The sequence below is a fragment of the Notamacropus eugenii genome, chromosome 1 (assembly GCF_028372415.1).
Source record: "Notamacropus eugenii isolate mMacEug1 chromosome 1, mMacEug1.pri_v2, whole genome shotgun sequence".
In the NCBI taxonomy this organism is placed as follows: Eukaryota; Metazoa; Chordata; class Mammalia; order Diprotodontia; family Macropodidae; genus Notamacropus; species Notamacropus eugenii.
This window is the reverse complement of record NC_092872.1, coordinates 242309312-242331197: the sequence shown is the minus strand read 5'-3', so window position 1 is coordinate 242331197 and position 21886 is coordinate 242309312. Positions and strand designations below refer to the sequence as shown.

The 21886-nt window shown below is 44.7% G+C and overlaps 1 protein-coding gene across 2 annotated transcripts in view; it reads right to left on the bottom strand.

The window, feature by feature from the left end:
• The window catches only part of STRA6 (signaling receptor and transporter of retinol STRA6), a 76893-nt gene that overhangs the window by 9647 nt on the left and 45360 nt on the right, over positions 1-21886 (bottom strand). For both annotated transcript variants that reach the window (XM_072628387.1, XM_072628388.1), the window contains exons 6-13: positions 21610-21776; positions 19960-20085; positions 11230-11297; positions 10699-10775; positions 9496-9557; positions 7904-8066; positions 3717-3792; positions 786-919 (exon numbers count right to left, since the gene is read on the bottom strand). In XM_072628387.1, the coding sequence (XP_072484488.1) occupies positions 786-919; positions 3717-3792; positions 7904-8066; positions 9496-9557; positions 10699-10775; positions 11230-11297; positions 19960-20085; positions 21610-21776 (873 nt within the window). The remainder of the gene's footprint in view (positions 1-785; positions 920-3716; positions 3793-7903; positions 8067-9495; positions 9558-10698; positions 10776-11229; positions 11298-19959; positions 20086-21609; positions 21777-21886) is intronic.

The window sequence follows — 21886 nt, the reverse complement described above, 5'->3', positions numbered from 1 at the left end:
ATATGTATAAACACATGTGTATATGTCCATTTTTTTGGACTGAATCAGTCATTTCCTTAGTGTATGAAGCACCTAGTGAGGAACATTCTTCACAAATACAGGTCTTTACCTTTTCTGCAGAATACAGAATTGCCTGGAACACCCAGAAGTTAAATGACTTTCCTAGGATCACACAGCCAGTATATGCCAGCAGCACACTCTCCATTACTACCTTTGGTACTCTGAGTTCCATAGCAGGCAGCCCTCAGGCTTCATACAAGCCAAACTTAGGGCTTAGGGAGTGAGGAGAATGTTTGGCCCGACTTTGTAAATATTTCTCTCCCTTGGACCTGTTACATGGAGTCACAGTATCAGATGGGCCCCTTCCAAGCCAATGCATACCCATGAACGATCTTCCAAAAGCGTCCTCCATCTTCTCCTTGGTGACCACCATCTCTCTCACCTGAAATTCCTTCTTCCCTTGCACTCAGCTCACTGGAACCTCTGCTCCCTCCTCCTTCAGGAAGTCTGCCCTGATTAATCTTATTATCTTTACTTCTCATTTGGCACTTAGCACACATTGCTTACAGGGTAAGTTCTCTAATATTCAAAGTAAAATTCAAGGGACAGGGAGTGTCTTCTCATCATGTGCACATGTAGTTTAGCACTGAATTGGGCACAGGATGGGGAGAGGGAAAGTGAAAATGCTCATTGATAGAGCCTCCAATGAACCTCTCTCCCTTCTTCCTCTTTTAGGGAAAGGACTCAATGATGCTTGAAGGCTAGGGAGGAAGGGGGCAGCTCACCAAGGCAGACGAAGGCTGTTTGGTAACCCGAAAAGCTCATCCAGCAGAAGATGGCCGTGGCACTCAAACCCTGCCTCTGTGACTGGGAGTATCCATCCGGAGTGGCACCACAATGCCAAGCCCTCAGGTTAACTCTGTTGGAGAAAGAGATTGGGAATCTGGTGGGAATGAGGCAGGGAAAGTGGAACAGGAGAGGGCTTCAGCCCACCTGTCATTTGGCTGATATAGTAAGAAGAGAAAATTTGTAGGTTTAATTCTGAGTCTGCCTGCAGCCTCTGCTGAGCTCCCAGATACCTTCTTACCCTATACCAGGAAGCCATCTGCCTAGGCTCCCCAAAGAAGCAATGGAAACCTCTATTAATAATAATCCGTTAGATTCGTAGAGGGCTTTGTTCATACAAATTGTTTCTATCCCAGTAGTATTGTGAGGGAGGAAGCAGCAGCAGAAATACCAGGAATTAGTTCAGGTGCTTTGAAGTTTGAAAAAGGATTTACACATGTCGAGTCAACAAGCAATCATTAAGCACCCACTATTTGCCAGGCATTGGGCTAAGGTCTAGGGATATAAAGAAAGGCAAAAACAGTCCCTGCTCTCGAGGAGCTCCTATTCCAATGAGGAGACAACATGCAAGCAATGTTTGCAAGATATGTGCAGGAAAAATTGGAAATAATCCCAGGGAAGATGTTAGCATTAAGGGGGATCAGGAAAGGCTTCTTGTAGACAGAAGGACTTTGGCTAAGATTTGAAGAAAGGAGGGAAGCTGGGAGGCAGAGATGAGGATGGAGAGCATTCCAGGAATGGGGAGGGGAGGGAGAAAAGGAAGAGTCAGGAGAGGGAGGAAGAAGGGGACTGATGTCACTGGGCTCCAGAGGGATGGAGGCCCAGCAAGGGGGCTGATGTCATTGGGTTCCAGAGCACTCAGAGGGCAGGAGGTATAAAAAGACTCAAGGACCAGAAAGGACCCAGGTAGTCAAGGGTGCTGAATGACAAATGGAATTTTATTTGTTCCTGGAAGTGATAGGGTGCCATTGGGGGTTACTGAATAGGGGGTGATGACCTGGTCAAACTTATGCTTTAGGAAGGTCTATTGGACATCTGTGTGGAAGGCAGACTGAAGTGAGGAGAGACTTGAGGCAGGGAGACCACCCTGGACCAATAGTACAAGAATGAGGCAATGAGAGCCTTCTGTTCTTATTTGATCCCCATAACAACCATGGAAGTCAGGTACTTTTATGATCTCCATTTCACAGATGGAGAAACTGAGGCAAACAGAAGTTAAGTGACTTGTCCAGAGTCATACATCTAGTGTCTTCGGTAGAATCCAGTCTCAGAGCTTCCCAACTCTGGTCTCAGTGCTCTATGGACTAGATGACCTTAGAAGTTATTACACTCTCACTGATAGATATGAACATTGAGGTGAGCTATACTGGGGTTCCACAGCTAGTTAGTAGCAGAGCTGAGACTTGAACCCAAACCTTTCGACACTAAACCTAATATTCTCCCCACAGCACCATACTTCCTCTTCATGAATGGGAAAGATCTGGGCAGAGTTGTTTCTAGTAATTTTGGTACCCTCAGATAAACTCTTCAAAGACTTAGGGGAGACCTTGGGACACAAAGTTCTGGTTGGAGACCCCAGGACACCATGCAGGTTAGAGAGGAACTCATCTGGGTAATCTCCTCCAGGGAAAGAAACTCTCCATCTGGTATCTTTCTATTTTAACCAACTATTCTAGTACAGTACTACTGAATTCAGGTGTTTCTACCTAATGAAGGAACTCAGATAATGTCAGGGTCCTCGAAATTTCAGTATCTTAGTTGCCTTTTCCTGGTTACAATTCTGGCTCCAGGACAGAGGTCAGAGGGTCTAGACCAAGAAAGGGGAGGAAACACTGATTAAATCCTAAGAGGCTAACCAAAACGGATATGTTTTCTGTAGCTCCAATGATATCTCCTGCCTTGGTCTTTACTCCACTGATCCATCCTGTACATGCAGACACAGTAACCTTCCTAATACACACCTAACTGCCACTCTTTTCTAAAGTCCAAATCAAGTCTCAGTTCTTTAGTCTAACATTCAAGGCTCTCTACAATCTGGTCCTGACCTACCTCTACCATATCCCCTCCCTCTACACTTTCACTATCTATTCTAGCCAGACTGATATCCTCTCTGAAGAGTAAAAATTAGCAGCAGTGGCACCTGGGGCAAGCAACATGAAACCTACCATTAAATAAGCTTTATAAATTATGATATGGAATTCATACAAGAAGTAATTCAAACAAATTCAATTGAGTGGGAAGGAAAATTAGTTCTTCCAACAGACTATATGCTGTTGAAGGAGCGTATGTATTAAAGTTGTGTGCCCTATGTATTTCCATGCCCTAGGTAAAAGCTCCTGTTACTCATCCTAGTTACAGCTCTATCTCATTGTCTCCACCTGTCATGCCTTTAATACCTTTGTACATTTTCCTTATTCTATTTCCCTCTCTTCCCTGCTCTTCAACTTCTAATCTCCAAGACTCTCTGTATTCAAATCCTTCCCAAGATTCACCACCCTGCTTTTTGTAGGCAGTCTTCTTGATCCCCTTTCATGCCGATGTCTGCCCTCTGTGATTATTTCCAGGTGATTTTGTTAAGTTCCTGTTCTTATTGGCATTGTAGGACTAGAAGGGAATTAGAGATCATTTAGTCCAAACTCGTCATTTTTATAGATGAAGAAACTGAGGCACAAAATGGTTTAAGTGACTTGCCTAAGGTCACACAGGCAGTAGGTGACAGAGATTCACACTCCAGTCCTGTGACTCCATTGTCCCACACCTCCCTCTGAGCTCTCAGGAGGTCAGGGAACTTACAGCACTCATTCTCTTGGGCCAGTTCCATGGGTCAATTAGATCCTGCCCTTCCCTCCCCCACTCCATATCACACTCACCTGTGTGTCACCATTGACCTCATCAGCATAAGAAAGGTGAGCAAGCAGGACAGGACCAGGGCAGAGACATAGCACACTGGAAAAAAAATGGGCCTGAGCGTCAGCAGCCAGAACTGAAAGGACAGTGATGTGCACGAGACTTCCCTCATCCACTGAGTCATGGCACGAGTCCCCAGCAGAAATGACCACCATAGGATTCATGTCTCTTGTTCAGGGATGATCATATCAGAAACACCATCAACTCTCAACTGCCAGTATATGGATCCAGTTTGTGGATTATACACAGTGAAATGTCCAATCCTCGTCTGGCTCCCCCATCCCAGGACACTCCCCATTGGTTGTTCACTGGAGTGTGTTCGAATAGGGTCAATCCATTCTAGAGTCAGGCTGAGCCAAACAACTCAGAAGGATGTTGTAAAAATCAAACAAACAACCCCCTTCCCCTCCACAAAACCTTACAGGACACTTTTTGAAATCTAAATTTATATAACTATTTATCACTGCTCTTTCTACATGAGGATGGGCAGGCAAGACTCTGGTATAGACTATGCCCTCTAGAATATACATGATGCTTACACATCTATATTATTTGTGTCATATATATTTGTCCTCCTTTAATACAATGGATCCTCCCAGTGTTGAAGTGATCTTACTTATCAAATGCCCAGCCAGCACCAAGTATAAACTGGAGCTAGTGCCTATGAAACCAGAGGGACATCAAGTGTGGACTGTAGGAATGGACCCACCCACCTAAATTTGGAAAAATTTCTCCTCCTCAGTGTGCTTGCAGGGTGAGGCATGACAACCATCAAAGAGCATCAATTAAGGCAAAAGGGCCACCATCTGTATCTCAGCGGAAGGAATGCCCCTGCCAGGGAAGTCCAGGGTCTTGAAATATTTCAGTCAATGTTTCTGAGAAAGAGAGGAAAGGACGGAAAGATGGGAAATGAGAGGAACAGAGAAGGAAAGACAGAGAATAGATATGGGGGGAGACAGAGGAAAAATGGCTAAAGATGAAACACTAGCTAATATTTTCAAGAGGGGAGAAAGCACATTTTCCAGGTTTGTTATTAAAAGCCATTCATTTAAGCCCCCATGCTTTAATTACAGGTGGGAAATGTTGGCTAAAAATGTATCTTCTCTATACGCTTCTCATCTGTATCTATACCTACATCTATCTCTGGGGAATCTAAATTTATATGTATCTATATTAATTAATCTATATCATCTCTATCTGTATATGTATATATATGCATGCATACATAAATACAGACTCTATGTGTATATACACACATATGTTGCACTTAATAAATGAACGTATACCCAAATATGTGTCTGTGTGCGTGTGTGCATACACACACATCTGAGTATACATCCATTTATTAAGCATAATAAATATTTACTATATTACAAGGCCAGTTAGTACCGTGGATCAAGAAAACCTCCAAACCAGAAAGACTTGGGTCATGATACATGACCTCTCAGTTCTCTCGTCAACTTCTAAACGTTGTAAAGAAGATTCCATTACTGTAGGAAATATCCTCCCCCTGCCATTCCCTTTGCCAGTGAAGACATATGTCCACTCCTTGCCCTGTGCAAAGCACTGATGTAGGAGCTACAGAGAACTTAAGGGGAATAAATCATTGTTTCTGCCATTCTAGCATGGGAGAGAAGACTCACTCTTGAGAAATTAAAGCCAGCAATTCCAGACTCGACATGCTAAATGTCAAATGAATGAGACAGAAAAGAAGTGATTGTAAAGGGAAGCAGGTGCCTTCAGGACCCCTTGAGGGCTCTCTGGATGACCCTGGGTTTATGAAAGTCTTTAACTCGGAAGTTGCATGTCATTTGAACTGTCTTCTTGGAGGAAGCTACCTAAGGTAAACAGGAATGTGTGGGTGGGATGTCAAAAAGTTCCCCAGTCACCATAAGGATTCCTAATTGGCTGAAAGTTGGCTCGGGATTATAAAATGCAAAAACAAACTATTTTGAGCATCCAGATGGACCAATCCCAAAGGGATGAAGTGTTCTAGAGAAGAGTCATTTTCACTTTGTGTCTCATGGGAAGGAGGCATCTAAATTAAGTCTAGAGAATCATGGAGACTGAAAAAGGGCTAAGGGCTCAGGGAACTTGGAGCTACCTGTTCAGGACAGGTTTGTACTACAGGATCACTCTTTTCTATGTACCTCTGATCGCCTTAGATTTCTAGCTTATGTCTGAATTTATACATCATTCCCTTTGTGAATGAACCTAGGAAAAGCCCACTAGTGGTCTGGTATATTTGCAAAAGAGGGAAGAGAACATGGATGCTGGAGTCAGGACACCCAGGAAGAAATGGGACAGATGTCCAGCAATCTGAATACTGCAGACCTTTGTCCCCACCAAGGAGCCAAGCTGGCTCAAAGACTAGGAAGGCCAAAGCCTCAGTGCCATGAGGGGCTAGCAAGGTTTACTTACAGCAGAGAAGACTCTCTTGGCAGGGTTATGCTGAGATAGTTCTGGGAAGTAATCTTAGAAAACTGAGCTCCTCCCTAGACCCTCTTCCTGGGACAATTCCTCCCTTTCTCTCTTCTACAGGATTATCTATCACTTGGGACTGGGATAAACCAACCACAACTAACTACCCTCAACAATGGCTCCAGAAGCAGTTCACCTATTTGACTGTTGTACTCTGTCCTGAATACTTGGTCTAGAGTATTTTTAAAGTATCTGCCTGAGTGTAATCCCAAGCCCTGGCACCATCCATTAATGCAACTGCTAGAAAACCACAGGTTAGCATTAATACCTGTTATGTGCCAGCTCTGGAGAAAGGGCAAGAAACTAGAGAGGAGCATGAGAGAAAAGAAGAAAAAGAGAAGGAACAGTATCTGTGAGGGGAAGGGGATTTTTGAGGGGAATGAGATTAATAGTGAAAAGACTCTTGACAACATGGGAAATTCACTCTATTCCTATCTACATTAGTAAAAACACCATCACTAGGTATAAGAGAAGCCATTAACTGCACAGGACAGGGACAATAGCCAATGGCTATGGGAGCCTCCAGTTAGGCTAGATAGGGTCTCTCCTCCTGGCCCAAGCCTCCACAAGTCACATGACTAAGATGAAATGCCATCTGCTCTGTTATAGCACAAGCTGGCATCCCAGTGCACATGCCATCTGTAGTGTGGCACCCTCAATTTGAGCACCTCCCCCCTCTTTTGGAGTTATTATTGAATGTTGGTCCCTAATACCTGGACCATAAGGTTTTTCTTCTTTTTCTCCCCTAGTGTCAGATTGATGATGCTTGCCCTAAGGCCCCCCTTGTCCGAAGAGTTCGGCTAGGTAGCTTGAGGCCAGTTCTGGAACATAGCTTCATCATCTCTTACTCTAGAGTAGCATAATCCTTAACCCAAGACCAAAAGAGTCAGCTGTGAATATATACTCCACAATAAAGACATAAGGGGAAAGAGACCCAGACCACCCCCCCCCAACACTGGCAGCCGTGGCTGTGTTCTTCTTTCTATATATAATTGGCCCAGGCATTTTTATCCACATCCAATGCCACTCACTCTCGCCATAGCCAACTGCTCATCCAAAACACGTTAGCTCCTTTCCGACTTCCTTCTTCCTCTGAATACCCTAACAGAAGTCCTGGTGACATCAGCCTCCACTTGTGTCCTCTCTTTACTGTAGCTCTAACTCTATGGGAGAATCCCAGGGGAATCTCCCCTGTCCTCAAAAAGATGCCATCTGTGCTATTTCTAATGCTATGTCTGCCATGCTTCATTCTGACTACTCTCCTAAAACCCAAGGGATTCAGGGTGAGGCAGGAGGCTGGACAAGTGGAAAGAGGCAGGGTCAGGATATTATTTGGGGGGGGGAAGCAGGAGGAGGGAGGGATGAGGGGTTCTATAGAGTCCTACACTAAGGAATGGACTTTTCCTTGGTTGGTTCTAGGGCAATCAACAGGTCCTGATCCCTTAGACACAAGCTTCATTGGTTGAGGGAGTCAATGACATTGGAAGGGGAGAAGGAGGGAGAATAGGAGACTTCTTCCAGTGGTCTTTGAAAACTGAAGGACCATTGACCCCCATGATAGAGCTGCATGCAAGTGCAGCCCCATCTTGAGACAAGAGGATGAATGAGATGATCCTTAATTCCCCTCTCAACCCTAAGCATCACATCTGGAACTTCCCAGCATCCTCACCTTCTAAAGTCCATAGGTAGTACTTCACCAGCTCTATCACTTCCAACTTGTCTTCTGAGAGGACCAACCCAAAACCAGCCAGCAGGTAGGTGATTTCTTCTGTGATTCCTGCTCTGGCCTTTTGGAGGATGGGAACAAAAGCCACCAGGAACAGCAGGGCCTCCTGAGAAGCAATGACAACATTATCTTGGTCTGGCCCCTAGGATTTTGTAGAGCACTACAGGCTTATGGAATGGTTAAAACTCAGTCATTCATTCATTCAGACCCCAGTAACCCATGATCGGTGATCATCTCCTCCAGGGCTAACCAGAAGTTGATCTCCATAATGTTAACCAGAAATTTTTTTAAAGAAAAGGAGAATCTGTTGATCATCAATCATTGTAATTAGAAGGCTTTCTCTGGTCATGGAAGTTGGTCCCAGAATACAGCATATCTCTTTACCAGAAAGCAATTTTTTATCCTAGGAGGAGATCACTGCATGTATTTGAAAGTGTTAACACCCGCCGACTGTTCTCTTCTTTATCCTGGCCATCTGGGCCACAAAAAATTCAGATTAGAAGGCTCTGACTGTAGAGGGCTTTTTGAGGATGCTATTTAGGGAAAAGTGCCTATGTGAGGGTGAACTAAGTGTTGGGATGAATTGTTCTTTCTTGGGAGTAATGATGTGCATGAATTTTGATACGATTTTTATGAATTTTGATATGGTTTTTATGAATTCTTTTTCTTCTCGTCCCCTAGGGAAAGAGGAACAGGAGATAACTCACACACCAGTGATTAAGGAGCAATTAAGAGGTCTCTGGTAAGGGAGGTGATGGTCCCCTTACACTCTGCCCTTGTCCTAGAGTATGTTCAGTTTTGGGCACCATATTTCAGGATGAACATTAGCGAGCTGGCAGGAAAGCCACAGCATGAAAGGTCTTGAGACCACACCATGGAGGAATCCAGTGATGGAGTAAGGGATATTTAGGCTGGAGAAGAGAAGTCTCAAAAAGATTATATAACACTTGAAGGTAATCTCATTTGCTCTTCCCCAAAACCCTGAGAGGTAGGTAATGTAATTATCCCCGTTTTAGAGATAAGAAAACTGAGGCTGAGAGAGACTCTGACTTGCCCAGAGTGTCTGAGATAGGATTTGGATTCAGATCTTTATGACTCCAAGCCCAGCATTCTAGCCATTGTATAGTTGTCTGTAAGTATAAGAAGGGCTGTAGTGAGCAACATGTTAAGCACTTTACACATATTATCTCATGTGGCAGAAACTCATCCTGCATGACCCTAGAAGGAAGAACTATGATCAATGGGTCAATGCTACACAAAGACAGATGTAGGCTTAATGTAACAAGAATAACAGTCTTGGATATGAGTGTTGAGAGGAAGCATACTGACCCCCAAACTCTAGAGGAATCCCCACTTTAACATGTCTCACAATGGTTTAAGCTCCTGCTTAAAGACCTACTCATCCAAAGCTGAATAGACTATTTCAGGATACAGTTGTTCTGCCTTCTTTGGAGATCTGCACCCAAAGTCTGAATGATCATTTCTTGGGGATAGTGTAGACAGAATTTTTGGTCGGGTATGAGTTGGAACCTTACCTGGTAAATTGTGATCACTGCCAAGGTCACTGAAATGATGAGTTTCAGGGGAAGCCGGAAACCTGCAGTACCCAAAGGGAAGGTTAGTGTGACCAGAACCTACTTGGTATTCCCAGAGGTCTACTCTACTGATCACACAGGCTCAACCTAGGGACCAAAGTGCTTCTGGTCTCTCTAGTACCAGGCTCTAACCCTTGTACCAACCTTCCCATGTTCTTTAATTTAAGGAGAGGAAGTAAGTTGCTGAGGTCATATTGGTAGTAAATGGTAGACAAAAGATTTATATCTACATCTTCTGACTCTTTATGTTAACCCTTAACCAGCCATCTTTCACCTCAAGTCATTCTCCAATGTCTCACAGTGACATGGATGTGACCTCAGGTTCTTAAAGCCCACATCAGTGAAGCCGAACTGAAAAGGACTCTGTAAAAGACCTTCAGAGGTAGATGAACTTATCTCAAGACTGACTGGTCTCATAAGGAGAATGGTAGTAGCATTAGAGCATCTCCTAGGCCTTGAGACTTTCCTTCCATGAGTCCTCATGTAAACCCACCATGCTTCTGGTGAAGGCAGCGTTATTGTCCTGCTCTGACTGGACATCTGGGACTCAAAGCCAAGAACCAATTTCTACATCTTCCTTAGGTCTGCATTTCTTCTCAAACCTGCCCCCTGAAATCAGCTCTTCCAGGAAGTCTCCTTTGACCACCCCCTCCTCCCCCACGCACAAACACTCATAGGGTAAATGATATATCTGCATTAGTATCATATCATAACCTCCAGGGTCTATGTCTATGTCTCATCTAAACTGTCTCTTTCAATCACTTCCCATGGGGCTCTGCATACAGCAAACACTTCATAAATGTTTGTGGACTGAGTAAAAAAGAAAAGAAACTAAGAATATGGATAATCATTTAGTCCCAGTGCCACCCCCTCCCCCTACTCCAATAGCCTATGCTGACCTCCCTTCTGCATTAGCCACACTCAGATCAGAAGGGTGGTTGGGAAGGACTGGGGGAGCCAATGAGGAAAATTGGGTAACTCCCATGTCTAGCGTAGCAGCAGCCCATTCCCAGATGGCTTCCCTGAGAAAGCCAAAAACAGATGGCTTCTTGCGGCTAGAAGCAGAGTGGGGGTGGGAAGGAAATCATCATAAGAGTCCTCCAGGTACCATCAGCTGACCTCTACCCCCCAAACATGCAGTACCTCGTTGTGGAATGTAGATGTAAGAGAGGAAACAGAACAAGACCCGGGAGGGAAAGCTTGGGTTGGTCACCATGGAGCTGGAATTGAGAAACACAGACAAAGATGGCTTGGCAAAAATGAATAAAATTTTAAAAAAAAAAACAATTTTAGGGGACAGGCAAGCCACAATCCTGGTGATCAGTAGTAATTGATAGAGGGATGATCATGTGCCAAGCTCTGCATTGGACACCCTTGGGATAGACAGGGAGAAAAGACCCAGTCCCTTCTCTCAGGGAGCTCCTGGGAGAAGAAACGGTCCTCTCTTTAGGATCCTCCCACATATACATATACATATACATATACACACCCCAAATCTGAGGGAGTAGGAAGGTCCTCATTAGATCCTAGGTGGAGACCCTAACTCACCCTAAGCTTTGTCCCCACTCAGGCTTGCAGTCCTCTGAGGTGCCCCCTCTCCCACCTCTTCCACTGGGGCCTCTCTTGATCCCAGCTGAGATTATGGGGGAATAATGGAAGGTATAGACTCTCTACCTGCTTTTTGACCTCTTCCCACTGAGGGTGTGCCTGAGATAGTCTTCATAATAGCTTTCCTCCATCACCTGCAGAGAGAACACAGAACCAGCAAGGGCCATCACCTGTGATGACTCACTGGGTACAAAAAGGCTAAATGTTTTTGTTATGATGAGCTCTGGAATTTTAAAACATGATGTCATTACATCTTTACATTCTCTAGTGAGGCATGGTGGAAAGAGCGCTTTATTTCTCAGGTTCAAGACCAGGTTCTGTTCATTTATTAACTGCCCAGCGATGGTCAAATCATTTGGCCTCAGTTTTCTCATAGGAGAGATGGGCATAATAATTACACTCTACCTCCTAGGGTCATTGTGATGAAACAATTAGTAAACCTTAGAGTGATATTTATTGTTCAGTTTTTTCAGTCATTTCCAACTCTTCATGACTCCATTGGAGATACTCTTGGCATAGACACTGGAGTGGTTTGCTACTTCTTTCTCCAGCTCATTTTATAGATGAGACACTTGGGTAGACAGAGTTTAAGTGACTCGCATAGGGTCACACAGCTAGCAAGTATCTGAGGCCAGATTTGAGTTCAGGAAGATGAGTCTTTCTGACTCCAGGCCTGGCATTCTATCCACTGCCAACTAGGGGCCCTTACAGTAGCATAGTTACTGTTGTCCTGCAGAGAGGAAAGGATTTAGAATTGGAAACCACTTTAATATTCATCTACTCCTATCACATCCTTTTACATATGTGGAAACTGAGGCCCCAGTCTCTTCCTTCACAGAGTTCCCAGTGTGATGGAAAAACACAGCTCCCTCTTTGAGACTCCCAAGTCTGATGGAATTGATTGCCTCTTGTTGGGCCTTAGGTGGAAACCCTTGGCTTGGCAGAAGCTCTGCCCCCACCCAAGCTAGCACTGCCTCCTCTCACTACACCCTCTTCTATCTCCCTCTCCACTTCCTGATCCCACTCTGGACCTGTTCTGACCCCAGCTGAGACCAGTGGCTATTGGACATGACTCACTCAAGGTCACAGAGGCTAAAAATGACAGAATCAGGATTTAGATCCAGATTCTACAACTTCACAGTCAGTGCTTTCCACACCCTTTCAAAATCTAGGAGCGACCTCAGGCTCTTGAAGGCTGCATCAATAAAGGCCAGGCTCTCACTGGGGCCCCCTAGCTGGAAAGGCTTCTGGGACAGACCTGCCATGTGAGGACCAGCTTTAGTAATGTGAGGACAAACTATCCCCAGAAGTTTGGAAAAACAGCTGACTTTAGCCAGCCCCAACTTAGCTATTACTAAGAGGGGGAACAGGTGACCTGCATCTGGGGAAAGAAAGACTGTGCTGATGAGGTCAGGGAACATAGCATGTATTGGGGAAGGACCCAGAGGCAGCTTAGCTTAGTGGGCAGTGCTGGGAGTTAGGAAGACCTGGATTCAAATTCTGCTACCCATACCTATCTATGACCAGGAGCAAATAACTAGATTTCTGTAATCCCCAGTTTCTTCATCTGAAAACAGGGATCAAAACACCTCCTTCTCAGGATTTCTGGGAAAATCACTGTAGATAATGTCTGTGAACCTTTGCAGATCTCAAAGGGCTATATCTCAGTGTCAATTGTTATGATGGGAAAGTTTAGTGGATAGAGGACCAACCTTGGACTCAGGAAGACAAGTTCAAAGCCTGCTTTGGCCAAAGAATAGATGTGGGGAAATGAGCATCTTAAGGGGTCCCTTAACCCCTTGATCCACTAGGTAAGTCTTTAAAACTACAAATTACAGGGGGGATGCCTATCTTTATAGTAGAGGGATTTTTCTATTCTGGGAATTCCATACAATGGTGATATAATAGATCTGTGTCCAAATACCCCAAAGGTTACTTTCATCATTATCATAAGTATTCCAAAGAAATTTATTGATTATTATGGTAAAGGACACATTTGACTATATCACTCCTCCCCACCCCACTCCATTCAACACCCCCAGGATCAAATATTTGTTTGGTTTTTAAAGCCCTTCATCACTGGTCCCTTTGTATCTCTCCAGTCTTTTTACACTTTATTCCCCTTCACCAGTGACACTGGACTCTTAGCTGTTTCTTGAACTAGACACCCCATCTCCTGATTTGGAGTATTCTCACAAACTGACCCCAAAGCCTGGAGCTTTCTCCCCTTCTCATCTCTACCTCTTGGCTACCCTGACTTCCTCCAAGTTCCAACTAAAATCCCATCTTCTCTAAGAAGTCTTTCTTAGTCCTCCTTAATCTTTTTATCTTTCCCCTAGAGGTTTTCCCAATTTTTCCTGTATATATCTTGTTGATAGATAGCTGTTTGCATGTTATCTCCCCCATCACTGCACGAATTCCTTGGAGAGAGGTGTCTATGCTTCAGTATCCTCAGAAGTACATAGAACTTCTATGTCCTATAGCACATAGTAGGTGCTTAATTGATTATACTTGATTGAATGATTGATTTGGTCAAATTTCATTCATTCAGCAAGCTGGTGGGGGAAAGATAGTCCAAATTAGGAAATCCACCAGTCTTAGTCTTTTATTCAAGTACAAAAAATGATTTGAGTTCACAGCAGACAAGGTGCTTTCTTGGCTAACAAATGTTGACCTTTAAACGTTATCTGCTCCTTCCCTGTGCCTTTATGCTAAGGTTCTTCTCAAACTGGGGGAATCCTCTTTTTTTTGAGTCTCTTGTGTAAGGGAATCTACCTCAGGACAGAGGGTCAACAGCTACACAATCAACAGCCCCGGCTGCCAGATTTTTTCTTGGCCTCTATCTATAGAAAGTCCCACCTGCTTCTGCTATTTACTCACTCCCTTCCTGCCATGAGCATGAAGACCAAGGCTGCTCAGATGCAGGTCAGTCAGCCTCCTACGGGAGGTCACATCTAGCTGCAGGACTCAGTAGCTAGAGCAAAGAGTTAGGCAATGGGGTCATTCCAGGCCTCATGCTCTTGGCCTGGAACATCTCCACTGGGACCAGGCAAGAACACCACACTAAGAGGATTTGGCAAAATCCTATTCAGAACTTTTGCTGTTGGGAAGGGCCTGGGGCCCACAGGGTGGGACCCCTCCTCTGTCTGGCCTGGCCTCTTTGCCCCCAAATCAGGAAACAAACACATGAGATTACATAGTCATTGCCATAACTCTAAATGTACCCCTACCTCCCCTATTGCCCTGGCCCCCTCATTCCTATAGAGCAGGATCAGGTCCCCTAATATGGGCTTGAATCAGGGACTTTGAGGTCTAATCCTCTTGCACTAAGGGGTTTATATAAGTGAGGATTTTCTTTCTCTTCTGTATCTGGAAGTAAATGAAGAAAAGAAGAGACAAGGAGTCCTTATATTTTCTCCAGAGCAGGAAAAAACTCCCAGAAGAAAGCCCCAAAGAAGGGTTAACTCCAGGACACCTGGTCCCACCATCCTCCACTCACCTCCAGCACCACCTTAGAATCATCCTCCACTCACCTCCAGCACCACCTTAGAATCATCCTTCACTCTCTGGGCTCAGTTACTCCCCCTCCCCTACATCCCAGCAGCATCAGATCCTTGTCTATTCTACCTCCAAGACATCTCTTGTGTCCATCCCTTCCTCTCTGCTCCCAGCTAACACCTGGTTCAGACCTTCATCAATGCAGACCTAGGCTAATGCAATAAACTCCCAATGGGTCTGCATTGTATCCAGTCTCTCTAACCCATCTTCCACAAAGATGCCTAATTAATGAAGCTAAAGCATAAGTCTGACCATGCTACCTCCCTAACCAAGAAGCATCAGTATATCCCAGTTGCCTCCAGGAAAACATAGAAATTCATCCATTGAACATTCAAATCCCTTTTCTAGGTTAATTACATAATATTCCTCTTTCTAGAAACTCCTCGAGGACAGAGAATATTTCATTTTTGTTCTTCTATCTCCAGCATCCAGTAGAGAATCTAATGAACAGTGTTGTTCAGTTGTTTCAGTCATATCTCCCCCTCCATGACCCCATTTGGGGTTTTCTTGGCAAAGATACTGGAATGGTTTGCCATTTCCTTCTCCAGTTCATTTTACAGATGAGGCAACTGAGGCAAACAAGATTAAATGACATGCCTAGGGTCACATAGCTAGGAAGTGTCTGAGGCCAGATTTGACCTGAGGAAGATGAGTCTTTCTAACTCCAGGCCTGGGGCTCCATGCACTATGGCACTATCTACCCAGTTGCTCCTGCGAAAGAGTAGCTAATTAACAAATGTTTGTTAATTGACTGATTCACATCCTCTATTATTGGCCAAACTTGTCTACTTATTTTTCCTTGTAGACAACCATCTATATCCTTCCTTTAAGCCTTTGCATAGTCTATGCCTTCTACCTACCAGGACCGTCATCTTGCCTCATATCCACCTCTTGGAACTCCTTAGTTTACTTCCTTCAAGAAGCCTTTCCTGATTCCTTCCTTCCCCCTGCCCCTCATCATTAGTGCAATCTGCACATCCCCCGGAAATTATCTTTTATTTATTTCTGCCTAGACTTTGTGTTTATCGTTTTTCTACTGTATGTAGAATGTAACCCACTGAGGAAAGGGCTTTTTTGTTTTGGTCTTTCCTATCCCCAGCCTGGACCACAGGGCCTAGAAACTTGACTGGAATTGAATTACAAAATGGCCTTGGATGGTCAAGGAGTTGGTTCCTCTCCACTTTGAAAGATGGTGGCTTTGGACAGTCAAAGCTTGATCTAGAACCCCAGAACTTTGGCCCAAACCCTTTTGTTGTATGGAAGAGAAACTGAGGCTTGGAGGGGGTCGTAACTAACAACAAAACAGCAGCAGTGACCGTAGTGATGATAGCAGCTAGCATTCAGAGTGCTTTATGGTTGGTAAAGCTCTTTAATAAACATGGGGGAAAGGCAGTCCAAACTGGGAAACAGTTTGAAAGTCAGCAGTCTTAATGTTATCCTCAAAGCAACTCTGTGTGATGGGTGCTGTTATTATCCCCATTTAACAGATGAAAAAATTGAGGTTGCGAAGGGTTCAATGATTTTGTCTAAGTCACACAGCCAGTAAGTGTCTGAGGAAAGATTTCACCTCTGACCTTTCTGACTCCAAATCCAGGATTCTAGATACCTAATTTCAAAGCCAACTCTCCATGACCCTGATGGGGTACAGGCTTTAGGAACACCCTTCAATCTTCCCACCTCCTGAGGCTATAAGCCTTTCTTTATAGCTATGCCCAATTTTTGGTTACCCATAACTTAGCCTGGCCCTCCATTGCATGTTATCTCCAGATAGCCTTCAGCTACTTCCCACCCTTGACCCCATCAAAACCCCATTCTCTTAGATCCCCTTCTCCAACCTGTAGTCCCCCCAGCCTACTAGCCACTCCCATCAAGATCCTCCCTAGACCCCACCCCACCCCTTCCATCACCTCTGGCCACTTGGCCAACCCTAGGTCCTCCCACAGTCTTTCTATATAAGATCCATCTTGTTTCCATGAAGCTACTCAGATTCATTCTGGACCCCTTGCCAAAACAAGCATCACAAATGCTCAGATTCCTTAATAGTCTACCCAATATAGCAGATCTTTAATAAACTTTGTTTTCCTTTGGCTGAAAGAAGGCTTACATCCAATTTATTTGGACAGGACCCATGTCTTGCTATTTCTGTCTCCCAGCACACCTAACCCTCAACAATCCCATTTAGGGTTTTCTTGGCAAAAATACTGGAGGGGTTTGCCATTTCTTTCTTCAAGTTTTTACAGATGAGGAAACTATGGCAAACAGGGTTAAGTGACTTGCCCAGGGTCACACAACTAGTAAGTATCTGAGTCTGCCATCTCAGCCATGTCCCAGGAGGGCTGTGAGTGTCTTTTCTTCTCTGAAAGATGTAAAACAGAGCAAACAATTCTGGCCACCCCTTTTCCTCAGAAGGAGGACTGAAGTAGAGTACAGCCCTGTCATAATGGGCATGAAATGATTCCTGGGATGGAAGTCAGGAGTTCCAGGATCTAGTCTTGGCTCTGCACAGATTGTGTGACTGTAAAATTCCCCTCCCCCACCCCCCCCCCCCTTTTTTTTTACAGATGAAGAAAACAAGGTACAGAGAAAGCAAAATACTTGACCAAGTTTACATGGCTAGTAAAGGACAGACCAGGGAAAGCATAGGATGTGTCTGGAGGCCAAAACAAGAATCCAGTTTGGTCAAGGTATAGATTATACAGAAGGCAATTCTATGAGAGAGAGCTGGAAAGATAAGGTGGTTCCAGAATGTAATGGATCTTGAATGCTAGGCAGAGACACAGAAGACTTTTGAGCAGGGGAGTAACATACTAGAGGAATGTATGAGAGATTATCTTGGCAATGGAAGGTTGGATGATGGACTGGAGAGGCAGGACAAAAAAGGCAGAAAATCCTATCAGAAGAGGAGGGGTCCATGAGGCCCTGCACTGGAGTGGTGATGGAAGAGATAGAAAAGAGGAAGAAAATGTTGGAATTATTGCAGATGTAGAATTGATAGAACCCGGCAACTTATGACATATGAAACATGAGAGAGAGAGAAGAGTCAAGGATACTCCCCTGAAGACTAGGTCAACAGTGGTGCCAAAGACGGTTATTAAAAGGAGTAAGAAGAAAAAAAGCACTTACATGGTTCCTTCTACGCGTCAGACCCTGTGCTAAGAACTTTTTACAAATATTATCTCATTTGGTCCTCAGAGTAACCCTGAGAGGTAGGTGCTATCATTATTCCCGTTTTAGAGTAAACTGAGGCAGACAGCAGGTAAGTGACTTACCCAGGGCCATATGGTTACTAAGCATCTGAGGTTAGATTCAAACTCACGTCTTCCTGACTCTAGGCCCAATGGTCTATCCATTGTACTACCAGCTGCCTCTAGACAGTAGAAATAGGTTTAGGGAGAAGATGAGCCATTTTGGGCATGGCAGGTTTAAGATACAAGGACATCATCCAGATGGAGATGTGGGTCTGGATTTCAGGAGAAAGGTTAGGCATGAGGATGAAGGCATGGAAATGCATAAAGGTGGTCACTGATGCCATTTAAATAGATGAGACCATGAGAGAAGGCAAGGGGGCCAAGGATGCTTGTGTTAAGTCAGGTTGAGGATGAGAAGTCAGCTAAAGAGACAGAGAAGGATCAGGAAATGTGGAAAACCAAGAGCATGTGATGTCTCAAGACACTAATAGGCAGGGACAGTCCAAAGCGTCAAAGGCTGCTGATGAGGAATAAGAAAAAATCCATTGCCTGTAGTAATTGGGTCATTACAGAGCTTAAAGGCAGCAATTAGGGTTGATGCATAATGACAAGAGTTTGAAGGGAAAGTGGAGAATGAGAGAGGGGAGACATCTACTGTAAACAACTTTTTCAAGAAATTTAACAGTGATGGGTAAGAGGTGGATGAGATTATCATCAGATGGGGGAGAAAGATCCAGGGACAGATTTTTTTTTAAGGACTAGAGGGGCCTGAATGATTGTGCACAGATGGAAAAAAACCGTTGGTGAGGGAGGGATTGAAGATGAATGAGAAAGCAAGGATGCTGAATGTAGCCAGTTTTGGGAAAGAGAAAATAGAATGCAGGACAAAGAATAGGGACCTTTCTTTATCTGAGACTGAAGGGAAGGAGAGGAGAAGGTAGAGGAGGAGAGCAGAGGGAGCTCATGCTGGGTAACCTTGATCCTGGGTTTGAGGAGGAAAAGAGGAAGTGTGGTCCTCCCCTGTGAGTGTGGGGGTGGGGAGGAGAGAAGAAAAGCGTTTGGAATTGTCTGCAGGGAGCAAGATAGAGGATCAATGAGGGCAGAATGGAAGGATTAGGAAACAGCGGGAAGGCCCAGCTGAGGTCAGGTACCATGAATGCCTACTGAATGAAATCAGCCAATTATGTGACTTTCTCCAGCAGCTTAGGAAGGTGGTAGTTACACAGGCATGAAGTCCCAGGTCAGGGAAAGAAGCTTGAGCGGACAAGTGACCCTAGAGCAGTATACAAAAATGCCAGGCCAGGATCAAAACTGGGTATCAAGGAGGTTAGGCAATTTTTATCAGAAAACTTAAAAAGCTACCTAGATATCAATTGTTATTAAAGAGAGAGAAGTTAGTCAGTGTTATTCAAAATTGCAGTGGAGAGAGCACTGGACTTCGGGTCAGGAAGGCTCATCTTTGTGAGTTCAAATCTGGCCTCAGACACTTACCCTTGTAACCCTTGTTACAAGGGTAACCCTTGTTAAGTTGCTTAGCCTCTCTTTGCCTCAGTTTTCTTATCTGTAAAATGGGGATAATAACAGCACCTATCTCCCAGGGTTGCTGTGAAGATCAGATGAGATAATAATCATAAAACACAATGCCTGACACATAGTAAGTGCTATATAAATGGTAGCTACCATGACTAAATGCTTGCTGACTTTCTGGTTGGTTGTCATAGAAAGAGCTAGCAGAGTGTCTGGCTATAAACAGTAGGTGCTTAATAAATGCATGCTACTAAATTGATTTGTTGTCATAGAGAGTTCACTGATCTGGCAGCCAGGGGGACTATCACTTAACCTTTGGAGTCTATGGTTTTCCCATCCCCATAAAACAGGAATGATCCTCCCTCCCTCACAGGGTATTGTAGGGACATGTAAATCTGCCATAGAAATGTGAGTCATGATTATTATCTCTACCCACAGGCTAAGCTCGGTGCCCACCTCCACCACACATCTTCCAAAGCTGCCTGGCATGGCACAGAGACAGCCTGAGCAGCCCCCACATTACCTCTGGGCCGGTGGGGGCCATCCTCCCACTCCAACTTCTTAGGAGCTGCACAGGATACCAAAGGCTCAGGAGCACAAGGCCAGAGAGGAGGGGCACGGAGACCAGCAGGGAATAGTACCTGTAGACCTGGACAGACCAACAGCTCCCTGAGCTGCTATCCCACCTCCTCCCCACCCAACCCTCAGCCCCCATCCCTGAACAAGACTAACAACCAGGCCTGCCCACCTCCCTGGGGTCTCAAATTGACCTCCACAAGTGTGGGGCGAAGGGGATGGACCTGGAGAGAGATGAAGGCAAATGCAGCTGTAACGCAAGAGTCAGAAAATCTGGGTTTGAAGCTGACACTTCTGAGTTAAGCGATTCTGAGCAAATCGCTTAGAGTTCTGAGGCTCCATTTAATCATCTGTAAAATGGACATGAGAGTAACTTGTTCTATGTAAATGTGAACTATGACTGTGACATATATGTGTGTGTATCTATACATGTATGTGTATCTATATATGTACAATGGCCCAAAAATCTTAGTGCAGTTTAAAACTATTAAAGTTATTTAAATCACTCTATCAATAAATATTTATCAAGCACCTACTGTGTGCCTAGCACTGTGCTAAGTGCTATTTAAAGGTCATTAAAGCTTAAACCTGGGCTAAGACTTTTGGGACACCATATACATGCATATGGTACATATATGTATATGTAGACATGCATGTGTGTATATATATGCATGTGTGTATACATACATATATATATACATAGCAGTCTTCTGTGGTTCAAACAAGGTTGTTATTTTCTTCAATAAAAACAGCAAAACAATTGAATAATTGAAAGAAGAAAGGAATAGATGGATTCTTTTTTAAATTGCATGGTCCTGACTTCTATGCAGTCACTTTCCATCTCTAGATGCTCCGATGACTCCTCACGGTTTACAGGAGAAACCCTGGACTTAGGCCAGTGTTATCCCAAGTCCTCCTCAGTCTGTAGCCCACCCCCTTGCCCCTCAGCCTATTATCACACTTCTCTCCCACATGGACCCTCCATCTGCTCCCGCTGAGCTGGTCTCTTCACTGTCTGAGGCTCATGGCAGGTGCATCCCGGCTGGTTGCTTCAGGCATCGCGTTCACCCTACTTCACCCCACACCCATGCAGAATCCCTTCCCTTCCCTCTCCCAAGCCTCCCTATCTTTCAAGGCCCCAGTCAAGTCCTTCCACCTCCAGAGGGCCTTTCCTGACTTCTCCTATTCCCAATTTAATCCTTACAACAACCCTACGAGATAGGTACTATTAATATCTCCATTTTCAGTTGAAGAAACTGAGGCAAGCAGAGGTTGTAACTTGTTCAGGAACATGCAACAAGTAAGTATGTGGGGCTGGATTTAAACCCAAGTTTTCCTGACTCCAGGGCCAGAACTGTACTCACTGAGCCCCCAGATTCCTCCAAGGATCTTAGGGACCATATAACCCAGCCCCCTGTTTTGTAGCTAAGGAACCCAAGCTCATGACCTGCCTGAGATGAGTAAGGATGAGGAATAGGGACATGGGCAAGATATGAATACCAGGCTTCTTGACCCTGAGTGAAGCAGCCCCTTTCATGGAGCAGGCTGTATTTGCATCTCCCCACAAACTGACATGCTCTGCCAGGGCAGGACTTACCTTGGGTGTCTGAGGGCACTCCACTTTATGCCATATTTGGATCCCACAGTGAGCCCAGGAGAGTAAGCAGCCCAGGATGTATCCAGCATGGTGTCGGACCGTGGCGCATGCCACCAGAGGGTAATAGAGGGCAGGGTAGTAGAGCAAAGCCACAGACTTCCAGTAACCTAGAGGAAGGAAGACAGATAGAGGAATTGGGAGGAGGGGGGAGTACTTGGGTCATAGTTACTCAGCCAAAGTCTTGGGTTTTTCTCATAAGGGTCATGTCAGGGCTAAA